General features: G+C 43.5%; 2 protein-coding genes across 11 annotated transcripts in view; one reads left to right on the top strand and one right to left on the bottom strand.

Annotated features, from left to right (window-relative positions):
- Positions 1-3,960: 3,960 nt before the first annotated feature.
- LOC111771283 (serine/arginine repetitive matrix protein 3-like) lies at positions 3,961-11,768 on the bottom strand. Its single transcript, XM_070247417.1, has 6 exons — positions 11,671-11,768; positions 11,129-11,561; positions 10,642-10,801; positions 8,923-8,980; positions 8,742-8,838; positions 3,961-4,431 (listed from the first exon to the last, which is right to left on the bottom strand). The coding sequence occupies exons 1-5, from the start codon at positions 11,766-11,768 to the stop codon at positions 8,817-8,819; spliced, it is 771 nt and encodes a 256-aa protein (XP_070103518.1). The 3' UTR covers positions 3,961-4,431; positions 8,742-8,816.
- Positions 11,041-14,636, top strand: part of NFYC (nuclear transcription factor Y subunit gamma) — a 63,958-nt gene continuing 60,362 nt past the window's right edge. For 2 of the 10 annotated variants that reach the window (XM_070260296.1, XM_005607157.4), the window contains exon 1: positions 11,126-11,266. Coding sequence is in view for 5 of the 10 variants with exons in the window: in XM_070260301.1 (XP_070116402.1) it covers positions 12,887-13,172 (286 nt within the window). In the remaining 5 variants the exon portion in view is untranslated. Of the gene's footprint in view, positions 11,267-11,347; positions 13,173-14,636 lie in introns of those variants that run through there. The other 8 variants (XM_070260313.1, XM_070260315.1, XM_014737316.3 and 5 more) reach the window with 7 other exon arrangements.

Below are 14,636 nucleotides of genomic sequence, written 5' to 3'. Positions count from 1 at the left end.
GCTTAGGAAGCTCTGGCATGGTGAATCAGGTTCATGCCCCTTACGATGCCTATTGTTGATCACAAAGCAAGACCAATTTACAAGCATCAAGGAAAACTCTGGAAGAGAAAGAAAGTTCTAGATATCAGCCACTTTTCCCATAGTCACATCCTGGATCAATGGCTTTTAAATATTTTTTAGTGTGCCCTCAATAAAAAATAAATTTTATAGTGTGACACTACAGTGTGACGTAGCTGTATACATAACTGAAACAAAAGTTTCACCATAATTTTCATAGTATTTACCCTTGCTATGTGCAATTACAGTTATGCGCTGCATAACAACATTATGGGCAATGAGAGACTGCATACACGATGGTGGTCCCACAAGATTAGTCCCATATAGCCTAGGTGTGTAGTAGACTATATCATTTAGGTTTGTGTAAGTACACTCTATGATGTTCTCACAGTGACAAAATTGCCTAATGACGCATTTCTCAGAATGTGTCCCAGTTGTTAAGCAATGCATAACTATAATTCAAATTTCCAATTCTATTCTATTCCATTTAAAAAATAAAGCTGGTTGCAAACTTCTAAATGCTTTCATGATCTACTAACGGGTTATGCCCTGCACCTAGAAAAACATTGCCCTATACCATGCCATCATCGATTGCTGCAAAACTTAACTCTGGATTTTAAGCATCCTAACTTTACTAACTTTCCTGCTTCTGTACACGAATTCCCTGCCTTCCTTTGCTCTGAAGGAAAGTCTCAGTGTCCCAGATCCTATCAGAGGCCAACCTCTCCCCAATCTGTGCCAAGGACCCCAAAACTTACCTCTGCAGATATTCTCTCTCTTTTGCATTGTCAATTTCTGCCTGTCTAATGGAATATTTAATTTACAAAATTGCTCCAGAGTTTCTCTTCTTAAAATCCAAAACAAACCAACAAATAAAAAGCTCCCTTTGGCCCCATTTCAACTTCCACTTCCTTGAACCAAACCAGAGTAGATATGGTTGACTGGGACAGGAAGCAGAAAAGTGGCCTAGACATGAACTCAGTAGAAGCGATGAGGACCTTGGCAATAAAGCAAGCAGTGGGCGTGGAGGGAGAAGAAGGCATCTAGATTTGTGTGAATAGATAGAAATCAGAAGTGAATTTTGACCCCAGAACTGCCTTCCTTAAACTTTCCTTTTGAGAATCTTGCTCCCTGGCTCCCAAACCTGTGTTGCTGGAGCCTGGACTCTGGAGTCTGGTAAGTTCAGGTTCAACACTGGCTCTGCCTTTTCTGAGCTGGCTAACTTTGGGTAAATCACACCTCTTAAGTTTTCTCATCTGTGACATTAGTCTAATAAAACCTATCTCATTGAGTTGGCTGAGGAATCAAATGAGATCAACACCTAAGGCAAAACCTTACTCCTCACCAATAATAATTATCATAGTGACCATTTGTTGAGCAAGTCCTCTGTGCCAGGCAATATGCTAAGGACCTTAAAATGGTTTCCAAGCCAAGAAGGATTCCCTAGCACCTTCTCACTGCAGTTTTCTCCCTCTGATAACTTAACTAACATTTTTAGAGGTCTACCATGCACCAAGGAGTGGACTGACTGACTTGCATTCATTCATTCTATAGATGTTAATTAAGCACCTACTATGGTGCTAGGAACTTACTAGGTGCTGGGGACACTGTGATGAACAAGGCCTTCAACCTTGAAGGACTCACAATCTAGTCACACAGTAAGTGAAATATAATGAGAGTATATCCATGAGGTGTTCTTTCCTTGTGTCTTCCTTGGTCTAGGCAACCCCGTCTTTGGCTCTAGACCTCACAACTGACAGTGTTTCTGATTCTGTTTTTCTGGCTTGGCCTTGGAGCCCTACCTTCAGGACATGCTTTGAGTTCTCAGCTCTGTGTGTGGCCATCAAGATTAAGAGAAATGCTTGTGTTCCCTATCTCTCCCTGCCTGGGATCCTCCTCCAGAAGAGAGAGACTTAGCAGATGTCCAAAAGACAGGTAAATTGATGCTCTGGCTTTTACCCCATCACACTTTTAATACTTCTCTGTCTTAATTCACTCTTAGTCTCCTAATTGCCAAATCCAACTGACTCTTTGTCCTTTTGAAGATCTTTTGCCCTTTTCTCTCTTTTTGGTATCACATATCATTTACTCTTCTTTGCATCTTTCACTCTACAGCTCAGAGTGGTTAAATAAGCTGTTCAATTTATACCACTAAGTAGTAGAGCAGGGACTTGAAACCAGATCAGGCTGACTCCAAAGCCCATGCTATGGCCAATACTCCATGCTGCCTTTCCAAGCAGACCAATAGTCTAGATCTGTGCTGTCCAATATGCATTCACAACATGTAGCTATTTAAATTTAAATTAAAATACAATGAAATTAAAAATTCAGTTTCTCAGTTGCACTAACCATCTGCAAGTGCTCAATAGCCACATGTGGCTGGTGGCCGCTATACTGAACAGCACAGATACAAAAAATTTCCATCATTGCAGAAAGTTCTTGGATAGCATTGGTTTAGACAAAGTGTAAGGTGGTATTGGGTCAGATACCATCTGTCCTCTGACCTCTTCTGTTTACCCTCTCTCCACTTATTTATTCTCTGGGAATGAGCAGCCATTGTTTGATCTGCCCAACTCTCTACTCCCACTTTTCTGGGAAGTGTTACTCTATCCTGCAGCTTGCTATCATACCGTTATTCACAGGGTTACAGTGGACACCACCACATTTACAGATGACCCTATGCCCCCCTCCACATTAAGGTTGATTGGTTCGGGGCAGACACCTGGCCAAAGCCAGCCCAAGCAGCAGCTCTTTCTCCCAGGAGTTCAAAAATTGAGCCTAAAAGTCACCTGGCTGATCTCTTGAACAGAGGTGACTTGGGATCTATGGGTGACCATGTTTTCTTGATTTCGATTGGGAAAACCGGTCTTCAGAGAGATAAAGAAATGACAAAACAGCTAATACATATTGGGGAGAGTTGGATCTAGGTGCTCAAAGGCTGTCAGGGCTCTGTGTCCGTCTCTTTCTCTGTGATGCCTTCGTGCTTAGGCAGGCTGTCTCCATGAAGCAGAAATGATGGCCACCCACAGATTCTCATAGCTCAGACCTTCAGAAGGAAAGTCCTGTCTCTCCCATATCTATATTTCATATCTTTAGGAAGGCTTTGCTTAGCTTAGTTTGGGTCATGTGCCCATCTGTTCAGAAACTGTGACCTGTCTTAGCAAGGGTTTCTAGAACACAAACTTGAAGAAGGGGTTAAGTGCTAAAGCCTTACGTGGGAGGCACAATCCTAGAGCAGTGAGAATGAGGGGACGGGGAAGCAGGAAAAGATGGCAAGTAATGCAAGGAAATGTTTGCTGCTACTTCTTCATAATGAGTAGTCTCTTTATGGGTCCACCCACTTGGCCATGCAGAATGTTTCTAGAGAGGTTGTATAGCAAAATTATACTTTGAAACAGTCCATCAGAGGAAGGAAGGGAGAGTGGATTGTTCTATCTGCTGTTTCCTGTCTTGTCTCCCATCGATCAGTTTGCCCTATGGGTAGTTAAATCCCCTAGACTTCTAGGGTGCTTCACTGGCCCCTTCAGCAGCTGCTCAGGAAGTGAGAGCTCGTGCTCCGTGAGGTGGTGTGTCATCAGAGTCTGGAAGCTGCAGAAGCCATAGAATCCATGTTCACAACTAGTTGGCCTCAGGCAGCAGAACTGGGAGGCCTCATTCAGAGTTGGTCAACCTTGTCTGTGGTTGAGGTGGACCAAGTGGCTAGTGGTCTGGGAGCCAAGTGATGCTGAGAGACTCTGAGGAGGCACTGGGCCAAGATGTGGGGATCATATGATTGGTCACATTGGGTTGTATGCCTACCCCTATGGCTGATGTGGTATAGAAGAGATACTACAACATGAAGTATCTGACACTCCCTACCCTCCTGTCAGTTCAGATCCTCAGAAAATCAGAGACCACGACAGATTAAATGCAAGAAATTTATTATGGAAAACACCTGTGGAAGAAAATGGGGCAGGAGCTGGGAGAGACCGAGAGGACCACTGGATAGTGATGCAGGTCTGACTCTAAGTGAAGGAGCGAGAAGGAAGGAGTTCTAGGTGGAAGCGTCTTAGACCACAGTGCAGCTCTAAGGAGAATTTGGCAAGGCCACTGAGGAGTCTTTGAGCCAAAGTTGTCCATGAGAAGAGTACCACTTATCCCAGGAAAAAGCCTGTCCTAAAGTCCCTTCTGTGCTCAGTCGCTGGCCAGGAGCAGCCTGTGGGAAGTGAGGCCTGGGAGTGAAGGGCAAGGGATTTCAAAGCTGAGCATGGACTTCAGAGCTCAGCAGCTGAGCTGTTGGTGCATTCCCCCAGCTGGAGATCTGAGAAGCGCATTCTCACAGCCACACACCTTCCCCGCTCAGCACTATGTACAGAAGAAGGATGATTCTACAATCTAAAAAGGAAAAAAGTAGAGTGCTACTACCATTTGAAAGGGTAAGGGTGTTGAGCAGGCAAGACAATTTCCAGGTTACAGTGTCCCACTTGTAATTCAAACTCTACAGTCCAAACCTGAACTAATGACTTCTCCATGCTCTGGAGTCATCCTCTTCCCTGTTCTCATTGTTACTGATGTGCTCAGCCCCTCATTACATCTTGCCTGAACTATTGTGGAATTCTTCAATTGGTCATTCTGAAATCCTATTCTGTCCTATGCTTTCTGCCAGATTGTCTTTAAACACAGTTTTGACCATGTCACTCCCCTTTGCAAAACTTCTATCATTGAGAATGTAAAGTGGTGTAGTTGCTGTGGAAAACAGTGTGGTCAAAAAACGAAACATAGAATTACTGTATGATCCAGCAATTTCACTTCTGGGTGTATACCCAAAAGAATTGAAAGCAGGGACTCAAAACAAATATTTGTACACCATGTTCACAGCAGCATAATTCACAATAGCTAAAAGATGGAAACAACCAAAATGTCCATCAACGGATGAACAGATAAACAAAATGTGGTATATACACACAATGGAATACTATATTCAGCCATGAAAAGAAATGAAATTTTGGTACATGCTATGACATGAATGAACCTTGCACACATTATGCTAAGTGAAATAAGCCAGACACAAAAGAACAAATGTTGTATGACTCCACTTATATGAGATATCTAGAATAGTCAAATTGATAGAGACAGAAAATAGAACAGTGGTTACCAAGAGCTAGGGGAGGGGAGGATGGGGAGTTACTGTTTAATGGGTACAGAGTTTCAGCATGTGATGACGAAAAAATTCTGGAGATGGATAGTGGTGATGGTTGCACAACAATGTGACTGTGCTTAATGGCACTGAACTGGACACTTAAAAATGGTAAAACAAAACCAAAAAACTTCCACCATTAACTCTCCGTAGTAGAAAATAAAACCCAAGAGGCTTAATCTGACCTTAATATATCTTTTCACACAATTCTTCCTTTTCCTCTTACTCTATATTCCCCCGATTGGTCCCTGGCTTCTTATATTTGCTCTAGTGGCCACCTACACATAGCATGCTCTTCTCCTAATTCTACTCATTTTTCAAGACCCAGTTCAAATATCACATCCTTATGAATCTTTCCTGAACTCCTATCCTATTTCATAATAAGGGAAAGTAAACTTTCCCTTTTTTTTCCTTCTTTTAAGGAAGATTAGCCCTGAGCTAACATCTGCTGCCAGCCCTCCTCTCTTTGCTGAGGAAGATTGGCCCTGAGCTAACATCTGTGCCCATTTTCCCCTACTTTATATGTGGGATGCCACCACAACATGGCTTGATAAGCAGTGGATAGGTCCATGCCTGGGATCCAAACCAATGAACCCTAGTTCATTGAACTGCAGTGGAGTGTGTGAACTTAACCACTGTGCCACCAGGCCAGCCCCTCTCTCTCCTTTTTGAACCCCCACAGCATGTGAATTGTATTTCTCTTCAGCACTTACTGCTTTTCTTTTAGACCAAAGAAGGCACAGAATGAGATAGATGGGTGTAGCTTAAGGTAGTCCAGCTGGCCATCTAGACAGGTACCTCTACAGTGCTATAACCTTAAGGAATTTACCATCATCCCAGAACTGGTCTTCAGTCTTGCAAATTCAGAAGCCTGATTTTAATAGTAAGCATAGAGTGGCACCATCTCCCAGGGGGGCTCTTGTATTCACAGAAACTGATAGTTATATAAACCAGAATCCAATAGATTGATGTAAATGAAAAATACAATTATCAAAAGAACTAGGGTCCTCTAAAGATATTCCATGTTCATGGATGGGAAGAATAAACATAGTTAAAATGTCCATATTACCTAAAGCAATCTACAGATTCAATGCAATCCCAATCAGAATCCTGAAGATATTCTTCACGGAAATAGAACAAAGAATCCTAAAATTTATATGGAACAACAAAAGACCTCAAATAGGGACTGGCCTCAAGGCCAAGTGGTTAAGTTTGTACACTCTGCTTTGGCTGCCCAGGGTTTCACCAGTTTGGATCCTGGGCATGGACATGGCACCGCTCATCAGGCCATACTGAGGTGGCATCCCACATGGCACAACCAGAGGCACTCACAACTAGAATATACAACTATGTACTGGGGGGCTTTGGGGAGAAGAAGAAAAAAAAGAAAAAAGAAGAAGATTGGCAACAGTTGTTAGCTTAGGTGTCAATCTCTAAAGAAAAAAAAAAAACAACCCCAAATAGCCAAAGAAATCCTAAGAAAAAAAGAGCAAAACTGGAGCCATCAAATTCCTCACTTTAAAATATACTACAAAGCTATAATAATCAAAACAGCACAGTACTGGCAGAAAAACAGACACACAGATCAATGGAACAAAATTGAAAGCCCAGAAATAAAACCACACATCTCTGGACAGTTAATCTTTGACAAAGGAGCCAAGAACATACATTGGAGAAAGGTAAGTCTCTTTAATAAATAGTGTTGGGAAAATTGGACAGCCACATGCAAAAGAGTGAAAGTAGACCATTATCTTACACCATATACAAAAATTAACTCAAAATGGATTAAAGACGAATGTAAGACCTGAAACCATGAAACTAGAAGAAAATATAGGCAGTATGCTCTTTGACATCGGTCTTAGTAGTATCTTTTTGAATACCATGTCTACTCAGGCAAGAGAAACAAAATAAAAAAATAAACAGATGAGACTACATCAGGCTAAAAAGCTTCTGCAAGGGATAGGAAATCATGAACAAAACGAAAACACAACCCACCAAATGGGAGAAAATATTTGCAAATCATATATTTAACAAGGGGTTAATTTCAAAAATATGTAAAAAACTCATACAACTCAACAACAAAAAAACCAAACAACCCAATCAAAAAATGGACAGAAGATATGAACAGACATTTTTACAAAGAAGATAAAAAAGATGGCCAACAGGCACATGAAAAGATGTTCAACATTACTAATTATTAGGGAAATGCAAATCAAAACTACAATGAGCTATCACCTTACACCTGTCAGAATGGCTATAATTAACAAGACAAAAAACAACAAATGTTGGAGAGGATGTGGAGAAAAGGGCACCCTCATACACTGCTGGTGGGAATGCAAACTGGCACAGCCACTATGGAAAAGAGTATGGAGATGTCTCAAAAAATTAAAAATAGAAATACTATATGATCCAGCTTTCCCACTACTGGGTATTTATCCAAAGAACATGAAATCAACAATTCTAAGAGATTTATGCACCCCCATGTTCATTGCAGCATTATTCACAATAGCCAAAATGTGGAAACAACCCAAGTGCCCATCAACTGATGAATGGATAAAGATGTGGTACATACTATGCAATGGAATACTACTCAGCCATAAAAAGACAAAATGGTGCCATTTGCAACAACACAGATGGACCTTGCTGGTATCATGCTAAGCGAAATAAGCCAGACGAGGACAAACACCCTGTGATTTCATTCATATGTGGTAGATAAACACATGGATGAGAACAGATTAGTCATTACCAGAGGGGAAGGGGGCGAGGGGGAGGGTGAAAGGAGTAAAGGGGCACATATATATGGTGACAGACAAAAACTAGACTATTGGTGGTGAGCACGATGCAGTCTACACAGAAACTGATATAGAATAAAGTACAACTGAAATTATACAATGTTATAAGCCAATATGACCTCAATAAAATAATTAAATTTTTTTTAAAAAAGGAACTGGGATCCTCTAGATGGCAGATCACTAAATTCTGTCCCTATAGGCAAGATATTTGCTGGGTGAGCATAGACTCACACCAGGAAAGCATGTTGAAGCATTTCCTAGCTGAGGAGCCTGAAATATTCTCACCTGCTACAGGGCTAACATGGACCAGAAAATCCTAATGCTCAGGTCGGCCTGACCGAGACAGTGCTGAGAGGGACTATGCCGGGGCTTACCCCTGTGACGGCCTTGTTTCGGGCTATCACGGGTAATTAAGTCCTTTGGTTCACAGAATCTCTTTCCCAACAGATTACAGAATGACTGGTTGATAAGACTGATTAGGCTTCTGTTTATTAAATTCCAATCACATCTGCCTTCTTGAGATGCCTCCCATATGATCTGGATCAGAGCTTGGTTTGATTTTGATTATGTTTGTAGACAAGCTCTCGGCTTACCCGCAGAGAGAGCTCATTTCTGGGCTGTATTAGTCAGTTTAGGCCAGCCAGGTTACACTGCAGTAACAAATAACTAAAACAATCTCAGTGGCTTATAACAACAAAGGTTTATTTCTTACTCACGTTACATTACATGTCATGTGTGTCTGCTGTGGCTCTGCACACCTTTATTCTGAGACCAAAGCTTGAGAAGCAGCTCTATTTGGGACATGCAACTCTCCTGGCAGAAGAAAAATAATATGGCAGAATCATGAGATGGCCTATACCTTCCTGCTCAGAAGTGGCTCATGCCATTTCTACTCACATTTTGTTGATCAAAACAAGGCCAAGCTTGATGACATTAGGGTGAGAAGTATAATTTCCTAGGGAAAGGCCGGGGCGGGGGGGGGGGGGGGGGGGCGTGGTTAGAAAAGGAGGGGCAGAGAATATTAATAGTCTACAGCAAGGACTAATATTTATCCTGTATGCACCAGTATGACTGTTACCAGTTATAATACTGACCACTAAAATACTGAAATACCTTCATACTAGCTGGTAAATAGCTGCTGTCTCCAGCCTCCTGACAACTCCCCTCCCTTGGCATCCCCTGAGACCTACTATTCACAACCTAGCAACCGAAGGGTTAACACCTAGCACAGAAGGGTATCTCCAGGACCCTTCCTGGACTTCAAATCTGCCAGATCAATGCTTGAGCACCATCTGTTAAATATGTTTACTGTCACCCTTAGCTAATTTCCTCAGTATGTAGACTCTTAATAGTTTAATTCTGAGGGCACCTCCAGGCTCTTGGAGGGAGGCTAACTGCAGCCTCCACGGCTCTCAGTACTTAATTATTACAATAATAACTAAAAACACTGATTTGTGCTGCATTTTTTCACCTCTTTTGCAAACATAGTATAAGAAACAATTGCTGGGGGCCGACCCTGTGGCCCAGTGGTTAAGTTGACGTGCTCCACTTCACTGGCCCAGGGTTTCGCAGATTTGAACCCTGGGTGCGGACATGGCACCGCTCATCAGGCCATGCTGAGGAGGCGTCCCACATGCCACAACTAGAAGGACTCACAACTAAAATATATAACTATGTACTGGCGGGATTTGGGGAGAAAAAACAAAAAAAAAAAGAGAAATAATTGCTCAATAACTATTTGTAGAAAGACTCACCTAGCTTTTTCCCATTAGCTAAGTTCACGTTTCTACTATCTCAACACAGCGTTTCTTATTTTAGGTCTGCCTGTTTTTAATTTTTTCTGCCATTTCTATGTCAGAAAAATGTCATCATCATCACTAACTTCTTTATGACACTTTTGCAATTTTCAAAGCACTCTTCCTTGCACTATTTCATTCAATCTCTCCAATACTCCCAGGAGGCAGGAATTAGATCATTTTACAAAGGAAGACACTGAGACTCAGTGAAGTCAGGTGACTTATAGCTAGTTAGGTTTCGTTCAGTCGTTTATCAAATATTTACGGAGTGCCTGAAGATTTACTAAGGTTGGATTTGAAAACAATTTTCCTGAATTCACGTCAAGGGTTTATTCCACTATTCTCAAGGACTTTTATCACCAGAGTCACACACTCAAAGGAAGGAAATAATGTGTGTTGATTTTATTGGACCCCTACAAAACAAGTCTCAGAAAGGCTCCAAGGTCATTTATAAACTTCAAGGTGATCACCAGCAGGAGCAGCCTCATTTTTCTGTTTGCTACTTAATGCACTGTTTCACTGTAGATAATTCCATTCAATAAATATTTGATAACTTTATCTACAGGTTTCGGAGCTATTCAAATTGAGTTTTGACGCTTACTAGCTGTGGGACCTTGATCAAGTTACTTAACCCTTTTGAGCTTCAGTTTTACCATCTGTAAAACAGAAATAATACTAATGCCTTCGGCCTAAATGGTTGTAGAGATTAAAGAAAGTATGAAAAGATAGAATGCTCGTTGTAGCTGTGGTTTCTAATGGACTTTGATGAAGCTCTCAACTCTGCATTCAAATGAGGAAAACTGTGTCCAGGTCGACGTACGGTTACAAGCTGACATTCTAGGGAAGTGCCGTTCTTTATTCTGGAGGATATCGTCTTGCACTTTTGGTGTTAAATTCCCTCTTTTACGGTACTGGTAGCTATCTTCTTTACTGGCGCACTTAATCTGGCATCCCCACGTCGTCCTTCGTCCTCCAGCTCTCTTTCGTCCCAAATTAAAAAAAAAAACAAAAAACTATTTATTCCTTAAAATTCAAAAGTGTGCGCGACAAAGCAGACACCCACAAGGATAGAACGCCCTACGGAGGTCACCGAGCAACGCCTCAGGAGCCGCCCCCCACAAAAGGGCGGGGCCAGAAGGCTCCCGGATCTCATTCCGCCTCACGTGTCGTCGCCCCCTTCCCAATTCTCGCGAGACTTCAAGCAACTGAGCTTCTGCGCATAACGAGACACTGGGAGTCGAGGCGCCAAGGGAGGGGGAGGGGAAGGGGAGAAGGTGCAAACGGCGTGGCCGCCATCTTGTTTGTACCCCCGCTTCGCGCGCGCTCCGTTCTCCGTGACGCACGCTTCCCCCTCCCCTGCGCCGTGCCCAGGCCTCTGCATTGCCCGACTCCGCAGGAGCGCGGGGGCGGCTCCTGCTCTTCCCTGGACTCCTGAGCAGAGGCGTGTGAGTGTGCGGGAGCGTCTGTGGGAGGGAAGGCGAGCGGCGGCGGCGGCGGGGGGAGGGGCCGCGCTTCCCGCCTTCGGCGGAGACCTCACTTCCCTCGCGCGGCCGCTGCTGTGGTTCGGTCCGGCCTGCCCGCCGCCATGTTGTGTTCTCGCCGGGCCCGCCGCTCTCGCCGCAGCCGCGCTCGCGGGGTCCGTGCGCCTCGTCGGCCCGGCCCGCGGGCTTTCTCCCATTGGCGGAAGACGACGGCGGGGGGGCTCGCTCGTGATTGGTCGGTGGCGGGGAGGCCGCGGACCTGGCACCTTATTGGTCGCGCTGTCTCCGGCCTGGGGGGTGATTAAGGAATCGGAGGCTGCGGGGAGGCGCGTGTCTTGGGGTCGGGCTGCGGGGTGATGACCCCTTACGGCTCAGGCGTTGGGGGGAGGCTGAGGGCGAGCCTAGGCGCCTTAGTGGGGAAGAGAGGGTGATGGTCTGGCAGGTACTTCGGAGGTAGCCTGTGCATGGCCCGAAGTGGGAGGCACTCTAATTCCAGAGTTACCCTCCCTGGAACATACGTGGTCCGGGCTAGGGGCGTGCAAGCTCCCAAGGGTTCCGGGCTTGGAAACAGTGAAACCCGAGTTACAGGCTGAGAGGATCTTTGAGATCCAGGGATGTTAGACCTGGAGCATCACACAGTTTGGGAGCGACCCTGATGTCCATGGATGGCAGGTCTGAGGGCGTGGCATAGGAGGAGAGGCTTCACGGCCCCAGGAACATATCCGGATGATAGTCACAGCAGGGATTTTGCTAGAGTGTGCCAGTGTTGAAACACTAAGGGTTTGGTGGAGCCTTGGAGTCCAGAGTTACCAGACCTGGGAAATGATGCCAGGAGGAAGTAAACAGACCCAGGCTGAGACGGATCCTATTGGAGAAGTGTGTCCAGTCTTAATAACTGAATGCCAGGCCTGGGAGGCATAGCATTAACTAGTGACGGATCTACACGAGTGAGAAAGTACGAAGCATTTTGGGGAACATTTTCAGATTTAGGAGTTATATTGAGAGCAAGTACAGATTATTGGGTCTCAGGACCATGCATGTAATTTTGAGATGTTCTCTATGAAGTTTTTCTGCTCTAGGAAGGATACAGGTCAGGGCTGAGTTTCCAAAGCTACCTTTTCTAGCAAATGTTATACTTTGCAATTATCTGGTGAATGGATATTGTTAGGTTCCTCTGTAGTGGAAGAGAGCTTGACAGAGATCCTGGACCTTGACTCATTTATTTCCTTTTATACATGCCAAAAAAAATACACCACCTTCCTGTATACTTAATTTTTTTTTTAATAAGCATCCCAGAACAAAAATAATCCAGCGCATAGTTTCTTGCATCTTGTCTTAAGTAACAAGACTTGTCAACACTTTCTGGTTCATGTTTCAGAAAGCTTTTGTTCTAATCAAGAGTTGTTGGAGTCAGCGTGCTGGGGGGTACATTCCTTTTCCGTTGGATTGTAATAACTTGAATTGTTCTACATGTGCTCCTCTCAAGACTTGAAGATCATGGAAACACATTTATGTTAAACCTCTGTGTTTTCCTAATTTGTATTTCCTTGTTAGTGTTGGGTGGTATTTTCTAGCTTTAGATAGATGTTACACTTCTGTTTTATACCAATTTCAAGAAACTCCTGTGGTTTTCAGATTTGCTCAGGTTTTTTTTGTTTGTTTGTTTTGTTTTGTTTTTTGAGGAGGATTAGCCCTGAGCCAACTGCCGCCAATCCTCCTCTTTTGCTGAGGAAGGCTGGCCCTGAGCTAACATCTGTGCCCATCTTCCTCTACTTTATATGTGGGATGCCTGCCACATCATGGCTTGTCAAGTGGTGCCATGTCTGCATCCGGACCCGAACCGGTGAACCCCAGACCGCCGAAGCAGAAGGTGCGCACTTAACTGCTGCACTACTGGGCTGGCCCCAGGTTTGGTCAGTTTTATGTGAATGCAACTACATTTTTGAGAGAGAAGGGGAAAGTAGTAGAGGAAGGAAATTGACATCTTGGGGCACATTTAATACCACATTCCTGTTAGGTGGGCATCATCCCCATGTTGTGGATGAGAAGATTGAGGATCAGAGAGAGGTTAAGTAGTTTGTCCAGTGTCACTTAGTGGTTGAGCCGGGATTCGAATCCAAGTTGCCTGATGCCAAAGCCTGTAGTTGTATGTGCTACATCATGCTATCAACATAAGCATGACTAGTCAAACTACAAGATAGTTTTTTTTTTTTTTAAGATTTTATTTTTCCTTTTTCTCCCCAAAGACCCCTGGTACATAGTTGCATATTTTTAGTTGTGGATCCTTCTAGTTGGGGCATGTGGGATGCCACCTCAGCATGGCTTGATGAGCGGTGCTGTCTCCGCACCCAGGATCCAAACTGGTGAAACCCTGGGCCCCCGAAGTGGAGCACGCGAACCCAACCACTCGGCCACGGGGCCGGCCCCTCCAAGATAGTTTTATATTTCAAAGTGGATCATCTTTCTTTGATTTCTGGGTGTTAGGAGTGTATTGAGTGGGAGAATATAATAAGAATCTGTCATACTGTTTCAAAGATTCAGACCACAGAATGGTAACCATATGGAATGTAGGTTCTTCAACTAGGTATTTAATTTATATCCCTTGGTGTCTGTTGTGAAGGGAAAGATTTACAAAATAAACTGCTGGAGTTTTCCTGAACCCAGGTAGAATGGGGAAGAACACACACAGAAAGTTTAAGAATCTGCATTCTTTAAAACCAGCCTTCAGAATATTGCTGACATAGTCTTTCTATATATGGAAGTGATTAATGCTAAGCAGGGAGGAACTACCAAGTGCATAGTGTAAAGAGCTCACTAGAGAGCTTTTTCAAACATCACCAGTTCTTTAGGAGGTTTGTCTCCAAACACTGGGACCTATCCAAAGCCTAATGCCTTCTTCAAACTGTGGGATAATAATTCCAGGGTATGCTTTTCCTGAGTGATGGGTAAAATTAAAACTGGATACAATAAAATATTTGCAATTCCCATTTTGCATGGAAACCTTTAAATAATTCAGGTTTCCAGGGGAGACCAGTAAATTGGAAGTCATAATTGCTTTGTGTTTTGAAATGATTAGGTGAGAGTCTCCTCCTCCATTTTATTTGCAATCACATTGCAGTGTGGAAGATTAAGAATCAAAAGTATGAGGGGCAATAGGGCTTGCCATGCGTTTTATACATTGGTCATCTCAGTTTCCTTTGGCTCAGTCATGACGTTAACCAAATGTGAAGAATGTAATGGCATCTGTAACTGAGTTTCTTTTTTAGTAAGTCTAGACAAGGTTACAAAAACAAGTGTATACATGTGTCTTTCTTATTCAGCAAGCATTTCTTGA

This window comes from Equus caballus, chromosome 2 (genome assembly GCF_041296265.1).
Source record: "Equus caballus isolate H_3958 breed thoroughbred chromosome 2, TB-T2T, whole genome shotgun sequence".
Classification (NCBI taxonomy): domain Eukaryota; kingdom Metazoa; phylum Chordata; class Mammalia; order Perissodactyla; family Equidae; genus Equus; species Equus caballus.
This window is presented reverse-complemented; position numbering and strand designations above follow the sequence as displayed.